At 34.5% G+C, this 18,027-nt stretch overlaps 1 protein-coding gene and 1 pseudogene across 1 annotated transcript; both read left to right on the plus strand.

Moving 5' to 3' along the window:
* Nucleotides 1-4,021: 4,021 nt before the first annotated feature.
* On the plus strand, nucleotides 4,022-5,382 carry LOC143619469 (uncharacterized). The gene is made up of 3 exons (XM_077091395.1): nucleotides 4,022-4,197; nucleotides 4,297-4,426; nucleotides 4,814-5,382. The coding sequence occupies exons 1-3, from the start codon at nucleotides 4,065-4,067 to the stop codon at nucleotides 5,310-5,312; spliced, it is 762 nt and encodes a 253-aa protein (XP_076947510.1). The 5' UTR covers nucleotides 4,022-4,064; the 3' UTR covers nucleotides 5,313-5,382.
* A 10,763-nt stretch (nucleotides 5,383-16,145) lies between these two features.
* Nucleotides 16,146-17,464, plus strand: LOC143619470 (uncharacterized; annotated as a pseudogene).
* The last annotated feature ends 563 nt before the right edge of the window (nucleotides 17,465-18,027 follow it).

Here is an 18,027-nt window from a genome sequence, read left to right on the forward strand (position 1 = left end):
TAACAAAGCTAATTACACGATATGAGTCGAACAAAAGTCCTTTAATTTGAAGTCATGACATGTTCAATTGATTTAGGTGTGGACTTCCCCGAGTCATGTTTGCCATTGAAAAATGGGCTGTGACGCAACTTATTGCTCGCTTATTGTCTCTCTATTGTAATTGATTTTTTTTTTAAATTATCATTTTTTTAAAAGTTTAAATTAAATTTATTAGTATTAGCTAGGGGTGAGCATGGTTCCGTTCGGTTCGGTTATTGGGTGTAACCAAAACTGAAACCGAAGCTATCGGTTATTTTAGAATACCAACCGATCATTTTCGGTTATCCTGTTATTTGGTTATTTTGGGTGTCGGTTTCGGTTATTTTCGATTTTTTTTATTGTGAGCAGACATTGCAAAAAAAAAAAGAATTCAAAAAATAGAGTACCTCATATATATTGAATTTAAAATACAAAAATGGGCACGTGTTACGTGAAATCAAACAAATACAAAGTTGTTTGAGTAGTAGAGTTTAAAATTTAACAAAGTTCTTAATATAAAAAACACAAAAAGTTTGGTCCGAATTTTTATTCATTATCTTATTCATCTTCAAAGTTTAGACCCAATCTTCATCATCTTCATAATATTCATCACCGTCAATGGTAGATTCTTTTGGTGTTTTGTTTCCTGTCATAACATCTTAAAAAAGAACACGTAGAAAACATAGATTCGATTAATCGGTTCGGTTCAACCTAACCACAACCCAAAAATCGGTTTTTCGAAAAACCAAAAATTAACCGTCGGTTAATGCTTCGTTTCGTTTTTTCCGGTTCGATTTTATCGGTTATTCGGTTTCGATGTTGTTAATTCGGTTTTCTGCTCACACCTAATATTAGCGTCTAAGTGTCATAATTATAAACTATATATCAGAGTTGTATATTATATATTAGACATGGACTAAACTGTCATTAGGTTAATTTGTCAAACATTGTGATAGTTGAGACTTGAAAAGCCGCGATTCATAATGTATACGTACAAGTTGAAAAAAGTGATATATGCAATAACGATTATATGCTAGTTCTATATTGTTGCTCAACCAAATTTTGCATCTTCATTCCAACATTTGGTATCAGAGGGTTACATCAAGAGCAATTGATCAAGGGAGGAAAACAAACCGATTGGACTTGTTCAATCGATTAAAGGAAGATTATCAATGGATAAAGCAAAAGGGTTTGATTAGTTAAGATAACTTGTGACTGATCATTGATCAGAATTAAATAAAACTACTTTTGTCTTTTCAAATTCTTGACTTATGGGTCGCATTTGGGGGTGGGAAAGATTCTTCACGGGTATTCCAAGAATCAACGCGATTAGCCTTCATTCTCTATTAGTACGCCGCATCAATGATAGTAACATAGGCAATTAGTTGCGAAAGTTGATTTTGCTGAATTGTTCAAATTGTCTAATTCTTCACTATTAAACAATTGACTGAGCTTTTTAGTATTTCGTTCTTTGAAGGAGTGTTCGGTTCCAAGTTAGTGAAAACTGTTGAAAATGAAATGGTCAGTTTGGAACCGGTGGGATAAAATAAGGGACAATTCCCAAAATAGTCCCCTAGAAGAGAGAGATTCAATAAATAGTCCAAATGTTTTTACATTCCCAAAGTAGTCATTCGAAATCTATCTTCCACGTGAAATTGGGATTCGTGACGTGATATTTGGTTGTCGTGTCACAGAGTGACACGTGTCAATTTAAAGATAAATTTCAGATAAATTTGTCTCGGCTGATAGTTTTGTAGTCAAAATAGTTTTCTGAAAAACCATTGTTTTGGAATGAAAGTTGTCCGTAACGTGAGGTTTTAAACTCATCGGTATCCGCGGTACTTTGAAATTCGTCTTGTCCGACGCATTTCATTTGAATTTCGTCTTTTTTTGCATAAAAAGACGTGTTGTCAGAGTAGATACATTTTGTTACAAAGTTTGTATATTCGATAGATTTTTGATGAAAATAATCGGTTTTTGCCTAAAAAGAATAGATTTTAGAAAAAGATAAATTTTGATATGAAACTCATGTTTTTTTGCGTTGAAATTAGAGTTGTCAGATCCGATGAGTTTTGATATGAAACTCATATTTTTCGATGGTTTTAATATGAAAGTTATCCTTTTCGTGTGAATTGGGCCCACGTTGTAAGATCTGATGACTTTTATTACAAATATATTGAACCCGATGGGTTTTTGAATAAAAACATATTTGCCAACCCGGTTTTTGCCTAGCAGGGTACGGAACTGAACGATACACGTCTTCTTGCCAACCCGGGACATTATGTTGCCATCATAATACGATCCGACAAACCCAACATCCAGATCAATAACTTCAGTCTTATCACCTCTCTTGAATTTCATTGTTCTACAACAAAATTTTGTTGGAGTGGGAGAACATTTAAGGAAAACACAAATTTTTCAGATTTTATAAAACTTCAATGAAAATCAATTGAACAGATAAAATTCAGAGCTAAATTATCGTTTCTTTTAAACTTTTTTGTAAATAAATAAGTTTTTTTACTTTATTGAAAATCATCGGACAAAGACTATGTTCACTGAAAACGTATCGTTTTTTTTCCTACTTTTTTAAAATTTCACGTAGTTGACGAAATTCATTTGAAATGCGTCCGAGGAGATGAATTTAAAAAAAAACGCCAAAATCATCTTTTTTGAAACCTCACGTGACGGACAACTTTTATCCAAAACAATGGTTTTTTAGAAAACTATTTTGACTACAAAATTATCGGCCGAGACAAATTTCTCTGAAACTTTATCTTTAAACTGACACGTGTCACTCTGTGATACGACAACCAAATCTCACGTCACGAATCCCAATTTCACGTGGGAGATCGATTTCGAAAGACTATTTTGAGAATGCAAGAACTTTTGGACTATTTATGGAATCTCTCTCTTCTAGGGGACTATTTTGGGAATTGACATAAACTGAACATTCAGACGAACAACGTTTTGTGATGTATAACTAGCTAGATGAAGGTAAATTAAATAAGAAAAGCATTCGACTAGGGGACATTAATCAGAGAAGGATAACAACTGGTTAGTACTTCGATCTAAAAGGAATTCGATCAAGAAGAGCATGATTGATATAACCTAGGCTATCGGAAAATTGGATTCAACTAAAATGAGAGAAAGGTCACAATCAATAGTAGATATGTTACCTAAGAACATTGAAGTCACACAAGTTAAAAAAGGAAGTACCACGATAATTTTTCAATGCCCAATTTTAAACTTTTATAAATTATACTCTTTGGACTATAAAGATCAGAAAACAATCTTAGATATTCAAGGAATAATGGGAAGCAGATGAACCAAACACATAAAAAAATCAAGAACACTACAATGGTGATTATGAGCGTTCTAAACACTATTAATTTGGTTTCAAAATGATTAAAATCCACTAAAATGCAAGAACTTTATTGTGTAAGGTGGTGATTCAAATCAAAAACTTATAACATATAGGAATCGTATTTCTGTCATTTTTAAACTATAAGATGTCAATGTTTAGATCAAGAGCCCATTTTTACACACAAAATATATGCTGTGATATTTGTATGCTAACTACACAGGTCTTGTACTTTGAATCCATAAAGTAATATTTTATGTTCCAAAGCATTGAATATTTGAATTGAAAAAAAGTCTACCTATAGGGATGGTAATACGCGGGTTGCCAAATTTATGACTTTCACCTAGTGTGACAACGCATACCAGACTCTTACTTCTGAGTTCTGAGTGAAGACTAAGTACAAACAAACAATAACACACATAATATATGTACATATATTATATATATGGGATTCAACTATAAAATATGTTTTATTATAGATCAGCATGGAGCATACTTTGGGTGATTCCTTGATCAATTATTTAAGTCAACACAAAAGGTAAACTATTTCTTATGGTCCCCTTTTTATATAAATATCTTTTCAGAACACGTTTTGGTTTGTATATATATATAAGGATACTTTTAGATCCAGAAACTAAAAAGGTCTTCTTTGGCCACAGAACAAGCTAGATTTACAGAATCGAAGATGGTGAGGGCACCATGTTTTGACAAAAATGGAATCAAGAAAGGTGCATGGAGTGAAGATGAAGACAATAAGTTAAGAGACTATATTCAGAGATACGGTCACCCTAACTGGAGAGAACTTCCCAAGTTTGCTGGTATATATATATAATACTACCCTAGTTATGTATATAGCAATTTCAACCTGATTTACATATTGCTTACATGTTATTGTTTGGTTAATTTCTCTTATTTAGGTTTGTCTAGATGCGGAAAAAGTTGTAGGCTACGCTGGATGAATTATTTGCGCCCGAATGTTAAACATGGGAACTTTACAAAAGAAGAAGAAGACGTAATTATTGGTGTTCATAACAAGCTTGGCAATAAGTAAGTAATCCAAAGTACAAAATATCTATTTAAGGGTCATGTACATCACCCCATCTGATTTCACGCCGTTGAGTGACAATCGTTTTGAGTAAAATAAAGTCATTCTTTGAAAATTGTTGATCATAATGGCGTTTGAACGATAGTCAGACAGCCATTCTGACATCGGGGGACAAACTTCATAAATATCGGTTGGTACGGCCATTAGTCGTTCTGACCATAGACAATTAAACTTTTATAACTTCTGATCAAAATGCCTTCCGACCTTTATCTAGACGGCCGTTTAAAATAGTATAGGATTAGATGTCAGATGATGTATGCATAGATGGCCCCTCTATAGAAAGATATAGGATCTGGTTTCTAAATTAAGTTCTATTGTTATGTTCATAGATGGTCAAAGATGGCTGCACTATTGCCGGGAAGAAGCGATAACGAAATAAAGAATCACTGGCACGCACATTTAAAACATCGGGTTAGGAAAGATCCGACTCGTGTGGTAAAGAATGACCAACATTCCGGAAGGCTTGAACAACCCAATGACGTTAACCCTAAACTATGTCCACTAGAGAATCCCAACTTAGAAACTCAACAGGAAGTTGAAATATTATTGGCAGTGTTATCATCAGATGTGACACCATCTTCTTCAATAAGTGAATCATCACCATGTTCATTGAATGTTTCGGACTATGCAGTTGATCCTAGTGATGTTACACCACAAATATCGGACGCATCTGGAAATTTGTGGATTGAACCATTTTTACCAGACGACAGTTGCATCATGTCATCAAGTGACAACATGTTCGCATCTTTGGGCTTAGCCGATGGTCTCATGCTCCAGGCTACTTCTCAAGATTATTTTATTGATGACATGCAGTTATGGTCAACTTAAGATTTATATTTTTGTAATCTACTTAGAACCAGTTCATAAGTCAAGCATATGTTAATTTTGTCCGATCCGAATAAAATATATAAATTCTTATGTGGTTAATGAAAGTTTAAAGTGGATTTAATATACACTCCAAGACGCTTTAATATTTGTGTCCCACTTTTTACTCCTAAGGGTGCACGGAGTGGGGCGTGTTAGTTCAGCTTGGCCTCACGACCGCAAGAACACCACCCTGGGTGCATCAGTGTGGCTATAATCAGAGGTGCGTAATGAACAAGAACAAAGAAACAATATTTGGCTAACACCCAAACTTTATTAATCAAGAAATCTGACTCAAAAACTTGATACAACTTGTCTCATATCCTAAACACTGTATATATAGACTTATCTAAACACGTTAGAACATATTTAGGACACAATAAAATAAACATGATAATTATCTCCATCTAAACTTAAAATAGATTTTTCATAAAATAATTATCCATAAATAACCCGATTACTTGCACACCAAGATAACCGCTTTCTTGTATTCCAAGTCGCTCCATGCAATAACTATAAGTCGACTCGGTAATTCCCAACAATCACCACCTGAATTTCTGAGTCGTATATGGGAGATCATTCAACTTTAAAAAAGATTGCATCTCCTTGAATTTAATCCGTGCGAGAGCAACTAAAAATTGTATTTTCTAGATTCGCACTTCCGGGGCGTACACTTCGTCATAATCAATCCTGGGCTGTCGCACGCATCCTTTCACCACAAGTGTCGCCTTGTGTTTGTTTATCGGCATCTGTTTTACTTTGAATACCTATTATAAACCAATGGGTTTAACTCTTTTTGGTAACCCCGTAAAACTCCACATTTTTATCTCTCGATTGAATTGATCTCGGCCCGTCGCTTTTATCCACCCAGGTTTTGATTTCGCTTCATCAAAACTACTCAATTCATCATTCTATAACACTAGTAGTTCTTTGAGTTCTTCATTTGAATTTACCTTACTGCAATTCGCGACGGGGTTTGTGCTGTTCTAAGGCCCCGTTCTCGGTGCCTCACTTTGGACGTTGGATTTACTCATAAACACAGTTCTAAATATCAGAGTTAATTTAAACTTTTCGCGGAATTATAAACTTCAAATGTATATTACAAAATTTAAATCTTTCCAAATTATACATCTTTTGTCTTTCAAATTAAAACATAAATCATAATAACATCATAACATTTTCCTCAAGATGCCACGTGTCTTCAATCAAGCAAGTTGTCTTAGCCTATTCACATGCGTGCATACTAGAAGTCAGCTACGCTGAGTAAGTTCTAGTTAATCAGGCAACATACAATACATGCACGTACTTACTTATAAATACATATCCGAAGATACCTATCACATTATTAACCTGTTACCTTTCTTTATACGTACTTTCATTCTTTATTTCATACTTTCATTCTTTTAGCCTGTGCATTTCATACATAACTAACTATTCGTTTTAAAGAGAATTTCGACCTAACCTTCGCAAAAATATTAATAGGGTCTGCAACCCTTTAACCTTCGCATAATTAAGAAGAGTCTGCAACCCTTTAACCTTCGCATATATTATTAGGGTCTGCAACCCTTTAACCTTCGCAGATATTATTAGGGTCTGCAACCCTTTACCCATACATACCTTTCCTTGTACAAACATACTTTCATACATACTCATATCATTACGTACTTTTATACATACATGTTTCAAACTAAGCATACTACACATTACTTTCCTCGACGATACATGCAATATCCGAAGATCGTTCACGCACCGACAAGCATTCATTCACATCATTCATGCATACTATCACATTAATCATCAAAGCATACACTTACCATTTAGGGTAAGTGTATTAACTCCACATTGAGTATGCACACAACCCCGAAAACATAACAAGGATGTAGGGCTAGAAACTCACCTGGATCTTGTTTCTCTCTGAGTTTATAGTAATTCTCCTCTTTAGCTGTGCACAACTAACTATATATAATTACAAGTATCAATTAACTAATTATAACTATATCATACTTCTAAGTTATTGTAACCCCTAGCTACGGCGGGTCTAGGGGTAGTAGCCCCTAGCAACGTCCAAGGGGCAGAGTCCCTGGCTGGGGTCAAGCTGGCAGGTCAGCTTGGAAAATTTTTTTCTATTAACTGTCCTTTACTAAAAAGTTCATCAGAAATTTCTAAGTCTGGACTATTCTAATCGAATCCTCAGCCTATTCGACTGGCATGTTCTATTCGAATGTACTGCTATTCAAATGATCACATTCTATTCGAATGAACTTCTATTGAATTGTCAGATTCTATTCGAATGGACTTCTATTCAAATGGTCAGATTCTATTCGAATGGACTTCTATTCGAATGGTCAGATTCTATTCGAAAGGACTTCTATTCGAATGGTCAGATTTTATTCGAACGGACTTCTATTCAAATGGTCTGATTCTATTCGAATGGACTTCTATTCGAATGGTCAGATTTTATTCTAATGGACTGCTATTTGAATGGTTCCTTTCTAATCGAATGGTCATTCGATTCGAACACTTCTCCACATTCAGTTCGATTACATGCTAAACCAGAGGTTTCCTTTATAACTTGGTTCATATGCTTTCCCTCCTTTCCACTTTCTATTCGAATAATTCTCATTCGAACACTTTTCACTCCAAAACCTTCCATTCGAATACATTTCTATTCGAATGCTTCCACTGTAGCTTTTTAATATCATTATTACCACATATATTGACATTCATTCTCATATTTCAGTATTATATCACCTTTTAAACGTTTTCCTTTCTATCCTAGACCAAGATCTAACTTACTTATCAATAAAGTTTAAACCTTTATTGATTTCAAACCCGTTTAAGCTAGATCTAGGGTTTTTACATGAATCGTACGTACTAACGAGTTCATTAAGTCCACTTTTAACATCAAATTTACATTTTTATGGTATAAGAAATACCCGATTTGCCTTAGTACCAAGTCTTAAGGAAAACCGTCCTTTAAAACACAATCGTTATACATAAAACGTACCTTTCGACGTTTGTTAAGCTACGGGTTAGCTTCTTGTATAGATACAGACATGTTCTTGCTTGCTTAGCTAAAGATCTAAATAAATCTAAGCTTGGTTAATAGATTTCGGATCTCGGGCGTAAGGTTGAGAGTGTTTGTGTCTGTTTTGAGTGTGTAAGGAGGCTTATGGATAAGAATGAGAGATTTTAGGTTTTTAGGAAGGTTTAAGGAGTATTTATACTCTCTTAAACCCATGGACCCTAGGCCAATCACCATCCCTTATTCCATTCTTTTATTAACCAAGTCCACACTCTATTAAATATTAACACGCTTTTTAACTAAACACAATCCTTTTTATTTATTATCATCAAAAGTATTATGTTACAGCTGTTAGCGACACTTTCATTGCTGTTACTGCAGTTAGCGACAATTTTGTTTTGTCGCCGTTGCTGCTGTTTGCGACAGCGGTGTTGCTGTTTATAATGAGATTGTTGCTGTTGTTGTTGTTGTTTGTGTCAGTTTCGTCGTCGCTATTGCTGCAGTTTGTTTCAGAACTGTCGCTGTTGCTGCTGTAAATTAGAGTTGGGTTCAGTTTCACTTGTCCAGATCTGACGTATGTTGGCCCGCAAACACCGAAGAACATACCTGGTAATTTTGCTTGTAAACACGTTGGGTTCCCAGTATTTATTCAGATATTATAAAGCATCTTGGCATTCCTCGTGACCTTCATTAATAACCTCCCACTACAATCGTGCATCGTTAAGTAGTTACTCTTCATCCGTATATCACAACCCCACTTAGTTGCTTCACCCAAGCTAATCACATTACACTCCAGACCCTGTATATACTATATATCAGTCATCGGTTTCTGTTCTCTACTTTTACCTTGAAACAATCGAATCCTTTCCTTTGATCGGTACACAGGAACCATCCCCAAACCTCGCTCGTCCGACTATTTGTTCGTTTGATTCCGCAAAATAGTCACGGTTTCCCGTCATATGATAACTTGCACCATTATCTAAACGCCACATGTCGGCCTCGCCCGAATCAATATCGTACTTTGTCGGAATTACTTTAACCTCGTTAAGGTATACGGTTTCCTGGACACCTTCCATCAGAAAACGAAGCATTAAGACCTTTCGTTTCATGTTCGTCCGTTCGGTTCAGATTTGCTTCTTCGAAATCGGTTGGGGCATCTCGAGACAAAGTGCCCAAATTCACCACACATGTAGCATTTAATATGCGGTAAATTTCGTTCCATACCTTTTCCTTTCTTATCATCACGCTTCTTTTTATCATCTCGACCGCGTCCCCGTCCTCTTGAAGCATAGGATCCTCGACCTCGACCCCTACTAAACGGTTCAGATTTAGTGAAAATTAACCGTCTTTGACTGCTTTCGGTTTGAAGATTGTCTTATTTTATCCCCTCTTTATAGGCTTTTAATAGACCCACCTCATCATCAAACCCAACTGTGTTTAATTCTAAAACTTGCTCGAGTGATGCCACTATATGAATAAAATGTCTCGAAAGACTCGTAAGGAACTTTTTTTCCATTTTTTCTTCCGAGAATATCTTTCCGGGCGTGGCGTCTTTTGATGAGTAGCTCGATAACGTGGCTTCATATTTATCAATTGTCCATGTCTCTTTCATCTTCTACTCATCGATCTTTGACATTAGGGTTTGGAGCTTCGCCACCTTCACCCGCTCAGCACCTAGATATTGGGTCTCTAACACTTCTCACATATCTTTCGTCGTTCGCAGATTACCACTTGTAAAATCTGTGCCTCAGGGGTCGACTAAAAAATCAAGGCGATTGCAATATTGTTTAGTTTTGCATCGCCGTCACCCGAATTGATCTTGTCCCACACACCATGCACATTCATCAGCACGCACATGTGCATAGCCGAGACTGTGTAATTCGTTGTTGTTAGTTTCGGACATTGAAACGAGTTCGGGTTTGTTTCTTTGGACGATTGATCACCCATCGTTGTTCGTTAAACTCTAACCTTGAAAACAAGCCGATCAAGCTTTGTTGAACTAAGAGATCAAAAGAATTAAACCCTTGTCTGTTCTTTTCCTTCGTTTCTTTCTTCGTCTGCTGCTAAAAAAAATCCTAGTATCTTTGAACTTTTTTAGCAAGCAACAATTCACAATACTATTCGTAACTTGACGTGGAAGTGGTGAACAATTCAACAATTCACAATCATGTTTAACAAGTTAACTCCTTTTTTTTTTCTTTTGATAAACGACAATCAGAATCCTTTTGCAATCTAACGTGGAGGTGGATATTTATTTTGATAATGAATTTTTTCAATACCACCTTTCTTTTTGCAAATATAATTCTGATTCAATGCACATCAACGCACAAAATGGATCGCCGGTCTTCAGTTGCTCCGCATGGATCACGAATTTGATCAAACGCTCTTTAGAACGAAAACCACTAGAGCTTAACCGATCTGATACCAATTCTAGTAATCAGAGGTGCGTAAAGAACAAGAACAAAGAAACAATATTTGGCTAACACCAAAACTTTATTGATCAAGAAATCTGACTCAAAAACTTGATACAACTTCTCCCATATCCTAAACACGTTATATATAGACTAACCTAAACACGTTAGAATATATTTAGGACACAATAAAATAAACATGATAATTATCTCCATCTAAACCTAAAATAGATTTTTCCTTAAAATAATTTTCCATAAATAATCAGACTACTTGCAAGCCAAGATAACCGGTTTCTTGTATTCCAAGTCGCTCCATTCAATAGCCATAAGTCGACTCGATAATTTCAAACAGCGGTTCCATACACTATAGTGGTACGAGGTCTCCCGTCCCAGTGTCCTGTATGAAAAAAATGTAATACGATATATGCCTTAAAGTCAAGACCAACCTTTGTGAAAATTTTACATGTACCGACCCATCACAGCTCCTGACCCCATATCCTAGCGGGGGGCGTGAATGCGAGCAGTGGTATCGGTGTTTATTTAAAATATTTGGCAACGGAAAATTTCATCAGAACCATATTTAGAAAAAATTATCATAGTTTAAAACACCGTGATTCTTATTTCATAAATTACGAATAAAACCCATATACATACAAATCTAAGTATTACAAGGATAAACCCTAATTTACAAAAGAAAAAAACATATTTCTAATATGCTCAGTGACACTACGAAAAGATACAATGCGGAGATCAAAGACAAAATGATGAAAATTAACAAAATACACGATATTTTATAACTAAAAAAGGACACAATAGGTCGCAAAATATAACACAATGTTAAGAAAAAAAGACACGATGTTAAGGAAAAAAGACACAATTAATGACGAAAATAAACACAAAAGACAATTAAAAAAGACACAATGATCTTTTTCACTCACAATTGTATCTTTTTTTTTTCTTTTGGAGAATGAGAAAGACAGTGAAAACATTTTTGTGTTTTTACTTTTTTTTTTCGTTTTTTTTTAAATTTTGAGTTATGATTTTATTATTAAATAATTTTAATTTTTTATAAAGGTTTCTTTTATATAGCTACAAATCATTTTCATTTTCATTTTCATTTTCTTTTATAAATAACCTGACCGTTTATTTATATAACTAAAGTATTGATAAGTTGATAAGTCACTTTAAGTTTTGTTGAGTTTATGACCATAAACATTATATCAACTACTAAACCTTTATTATGACAACTACTTTTGTTGGGTTGTGATTAGTAAACAACCTATATTATTTTATTGGTAACAAAGCTAATTACACGATATGAGTCGAACAAAAGTCCTTTAATTTGAAGTCATGACATGTTCAATTGATTTAGGTGTGGACTTCCCCGAGTCATGTTTGCCATTGAAAAATGGGCTGTGACGCAACTTATTGCTCGCTTATTGTCTCTCTATTGTAATTGATTTTTTTTTTAAATTATCATTTTTTTAAAAGTTTAAATTAAATTTATTAGTATTAGCTAGGGGTGAGCATGGTTCCGTTCGGTTCGGTTATTGGGTGTAACCAAAACTGAAACCGAAGCTATCGGTTATTTTAGAATACCAACCGATCATTTTCGGTTATCCTGTTATTTGGTTATTTTGGGTGTCGGTTTCGGTTATTTTCGATTTTTTTTATTGTGAGCAGACATTGCAAAAAAAAAAAAGAATTCAAAAAATAGAGTACCTCATATATATTGAATTTAAAATACAAAAATGGGCACGTGTTACGTGAAATCAAACAAATACAAAGTTGTTTGAGTAGTAGAGTTTAAAATTTAACAAAGTTCTTAATATAAAAAACACAAAAAGTTTGGTCCGAATTTTTATTCATTATCTTATTCATCTTCAAAGTTTAGACCCAATCTTCATCATCTTCATAATATTCATCACCGTCAATGGTAGATTCTTTTGGTGTTTTGTTTCCTGTCATAACATCTTAAAAAAGAACACGTAGAAAACATAGATTCGATTAATCGGTTCGGTTCAACCTAACCACAACCCAAAAATCGGTTTTTCGAAAAACCAAAAATTAACCGTCGGTTAATGCTTCGTTTCGTTTTTTCCGGTTCGATTTTATCGGTTATTCGGTTTCGATGTTGTTAATTCGGTTTTCTGCTCACACCTAATATTAGCGTCTAAGTGTCATAATTATAAACTATATATCAGAGTTGTATATTATATATTAGACATGGACTAAACTGTCATTAGGTTAATTTGTCAAACATTGTGATAGTTGAGACTTGAAAAGCCGCGATTCATAATGTATACGTACAAGTTGAAAAAAGTGATATATGCAATAACGATTATATGCTAGTTCTATATTGTTGCTCAACCAAATTTTGCATCTTCATTCCAACATTTGGTATCAGAGGGTTACATCAAGAGCAATTGATCAAGGGAGGAAAACAAACCGATTGGACTTGTTCAATCGATTAAAGGAAGATTATCAATGGATAAAGCAAAAGGGTTTGATTAGTTAAGATAACTTGTGACTGATCATTGATCAGAATTAAATAAAACTACTTTTGTCTTTTCAAATTCTTGACTTATGGGTCGCATTTGGGGGTGGGAAAGATTCTTCACGGGTATTCCAAGAATCAACGCGATTAGCCTTCATTCTCTATTAGTACGCCGCATCAATGATAGTAACATAGGCAATTAGTTGCGAAAGTTGATTTTGCTGAATTGTTCAAATTGTCTAATTCTTCACTATTAAACAATTGACTGAGCTTTTTAGTATTTCGTTCTTTGAAGGAGTGTTCGGTTCCAAGTTAGTGAAAACTGTTGAAAATGAAATGGTCAGTTTGGAACCGGTGGGATAAAATAAGGGACAATTCCCAAAATAGTCCCCTAGAAGAGAGAGATTCAATAAATAGTCCAAATGTTTTTACATTCCCAAAGTAGTCATTCGAAATCTATCTTCCACGTGAAATTGGGATTCGTGACGTGATATTTGGTTGTCGTGTCACAGAGTGACACGTGTCAATTTAAAGATAAATTTCAGATAAATTTGTCTCGGCTGATAGTTTTGTAGTCAAAATAGTTTTCTGAAAAACCATTGTTTTGGAATGAAAGTTGTCCGTAACGTGAGGTTTTAAACTCATCGGTATCCGCGGTACTTTGAAATTCGTCTTGTCCGACGCATTTCATTTGAATTTCGTCTTTTTTTGCATAAAAAGACGTGTTGTCAGAGTAGATACATTTTGTTACAAAGTTTGTATATTCGATAGATTTTTGATGAAAATAATCGGTTTTTGCCTAAAAAGAATAGATTTTAGAAAAAGATAAATTTTGATATGAAACTCATGTTTTTTTGCGTTGAAATTAGAGTTGTCAGATCCGATGAGTTTTGATATGAAACTCATATTTTTCGATGGTTTTAATATGAAAGTTATCCTTTTCGTGTGAATTGGGCCCACGTTGTAAGATCTGATGACTTTTATTACAAATATATTGAACCCGATGGGTTTTTGAATAAAAACATATTTGCCAACCCGGTTTTTGCCTAGCAGGGTACGGAACTGAACGATACACGTCTTCTTGCCAACCCGGGACATTATGTTGCCATCATAATACGATCCGACAAACCCAACATCCAGATCAATAACTTCAGTCTTATCACCTCTCTTGAATTTCATTGTTCTACAACAAAATTTTGTTGGAGTGGGAGAACATTTAAGGAAAACACAAATTTTTCAGATTTTATAAAACTTCAATGAAAATCAATTGAACAGATAAAATTCAGAGCTAAATTATCGTTTCTTTTAAACTTTTTTGTAAATAAATAAGTTTTTTTACTTTATTGAAAATCATCGGACAAAGACTATGTTCACTGAAAACGTATCGTTTTTTTTCCTACTTTTTTAAAATTTCACGTAGTTGACGAAATTCATTTGAAATGCGTCCGAGGAGATGAATTTAAAAAAAAACGCCAAAATCATCTTTTTTGAAACCTCACGTGACGGACAACTTTTATCCAAAACAATGGTTTTTTAGAAAACTATTTTGACTACAAAATTATCGGCCGAGACAAATTTCTCTGAAACTTTATCTTTAAACTGACACGTGTCACTCTGTGATACGACAACCAAATCTCACGTCACGAATCCCAATTTCACGTGGGAGATCGATTTCGAAAGACTATTTTGAGAATGCAAGAACTTTTGGACTATTTATGGAATCTCTCTCTTCTAGGGGACTATTTTGGGAATTGACATAAACTGAACATTCAGACGAACAACGTTTTGTGATGTATAACTAGCTAGATGAAGGTAAATTAAACAAGAAAAGCATTCGACTAGGGGACATTAATCAGAGAAGGATAACAACTGGTTAGTACTTCGATCTAAAAGGAATTCGATCAAGAAGAGCATGATTGATATAACCTAGGCTATCGGAAAATTGGATTCAACTAAAATGAGAGAAAGGTCACAATCAATAGTAGATATGTTACCTAAGAACATTGAAGTCACACAAGTTAAAAAAGGAAGTACCACGATAATTTTTCAATGCCCAATTTTAAACTTTTATAAATTATACTCTTTGGACTATAAAGATCAGAAAACAATCTTAGATATTCAAGGAATAATGGGAAGCAGATGAACCAAACACATAAAAAAATCAAGAACACTACAATGGTGATTATGAGCGTTCTAAACACTATTAATTTGGTTTCAAAATGATTAAAATCCACTAAAATGCAAGAACTTTATTGTGTAAGGTGGTGATTCAAATCAAAAACTTATAACATATAGGAATCGTATTTCTGTCATTTTTAAACTATAAGATGTCAATGTTTAGATCAAGAGCCCATTTTTACACACAAAATATATGCTGTGATATTTGTATGCTAACTACACAGGTCTTGTACTTTGAATCCATAAAGTAATATTTTATGTTCCAAAGCATTGAATATTTGAATTGAAAAAAAGTCTACCTATAGGGATGGTAATACGCGGGTTGCCAAATTTATGACTTTCACCTAGTGTGACAACGCATACCAGACTCTTACTTCTGAGTTCTGAGTGAAGACTAAGTACAAACAAACAATAACACACATAATATATGTACATATATTATATATATGGGATTCAACTATAAAATATGTTTTATTATAGATCAGCATGGAGCATACTTTGGGTGATTCCTTGATCAATTATTTAAGTCAACACAAAAGGTAAACTATTTCTTATGGTCCCCTTTTTATATAAATATCTTTTCAGAACACGTTTTGGTTTGTATATATATATAAGGATACTTTTAGATCCAGAAACTAAAAAGGTCTTCTTTGGCCACAGAACAAGCTAGATTTACAGAATCGAAGATGGTGAGGGCACCATGTTTTGACAAAAATGGAATCAAGAAAGGTGCATGGAGTGAAGATGAAGACAATAAGTTAAGAGACTATTTTCAGAGATACGGTCACCCTAACTGGAGAGAACTTCCCAAGTTTGCTGGTATATATATATAATACTACCCTAGTTATGTATATAGCAATTTCAACCTGATTTACATATTGCTTACATGTTATTGTTTGGTTAATTTCTCTTATTTAGGTTTGTCTAGATGCGGAAAAAGTTGTAGGCTACGCTGGATGAATTATTTGCGCCCGAATGTTAAACATGGGAACTTTACAAAAGAAGAAGAAGACGTAATTATTGGTGTTCATTAACAAGCTTGGCAATAAGTAAGTAATCCAAAGTACAAAATATCTATTTAAGGGTCATGTACATCACCCCATCTGATTTCACGCCGTTGAGTGACAATCGTTTTGAGTAAAATAAAGTCATTCTTTGAAAATTGTTGATCATAATGGCGTTTGAACGATAGTCAGACAGCCATTCTGACATCGGGGGACAAACTTCATAAATATCGGTTGGTACGGCCATTAGTCGTTCTGACCATAGACAATTAAACTTTTATAACTTCTGATCAAAATGCCTTCCGACCTTTATCTAGACGGCCGTTTAAAATAGTATAGGATTAGATGTCAGATGATGTATGCATAGATGGCCCCTCTATAGAAAGATATAGGATCTGGTTTCTAAATTAAGTTCTATTGTTATGTTCATAGATGGTCAAAGATGGCTGCACTATTGCCGGGAAGAAGCGATAACGAAATAAAGAATCACTGGCACGCACATTTAAAACATCGGGTTAGGAAAGATCCGACTCGTGTGGTAAAGAATGACCAACATTCCGGAAGGCTTGAACAACCCAATGACGTTAACCCTAAACTATGTCCACTAGAGAATCCCAACTTAGAAACTCAACAGGAAGTTGAAATATTATTGGCAGTGTTATCATCAGATGTGACACCATCTTCTTCAATAAGTGAATCATCACCATGTTCATTGAATGTTTCGGACTATGCAGTTGATCCTAGTGATGTTACACCACAAATATCGGACGCATCTGGAAATTTGTGGATTGAACCATTTTTACCAGACGACAGTTGCATCATGTCATCAAGTGACAACATGTTCGCATCTTTGGGCTTAGCCGATGGTCTCATGCTCCAGGCTACTTCTCAAGATTATTTTATTGATGACATGCAGTTATGGTCAACTTAAGATTTATATTTTTGTAATCTACTTAGAACCAGTTCATAAGTCAAGCATATGTTAATTTTGTCCGATCCGAATAAAATATATAAATTCTTATGTGGTTAATGAAAGTTTAAAGTGGATTTAATATACACTCCAAGACGCTTTAATATTTGTGTCCCACTTTTTACTCCTAAGGGTGCACGGAGTGGGGCGTGTTAGTTCAGCTTGGCCTCACGACCGCAAGAACACCACCCTGGGTGCATCAGTGTGGCCATAATCAGAGGTGCGTAATGAACAAGAACAAAGAAACAATATTTGGCTAACACCCAAACTTTATTGATCAAGAAATCTGACTCAAAAACTTGATACAACTTGTCTCATATCCTAAACACTGTATATATAGACTTATCTAAACACGTTAGAACATATTTAGGACACAATAAAATAAACATGATAATTATCTCCATCTAAACTTAAAATAGATTTTTCATAAAATAATTATCCATAAATAACCCGATTACTTGCACACCAAGATAACCGCTTTCTTGTATTCCAAGTCGCTCCATGCAATAACTATAAGTCGACTCGGTAATTCCCAACAATCACCACCTGAATTTCTGAGTCGTATATGGGAGATCATTCAACTTTAAAAAAGAT

The sequence above is a fragment of the Bidens hawaiensis genome, unplaced genomic scaffold (genome assembly GCF_021521415.1).
Source record: "Bidens hawaiensis isolate Kalapana, Puna unplaced genomic scaffold, B.hawaiensis_p1.1 tig00002442_1, whole genome shotgun sequence".
Lineage (NCBI taxonomy): Eukaryota > Viridiplantae > Streptophyta > Magnoliopsida > Asterales > Asteraceae > Bidens > Bidens hawaiensis.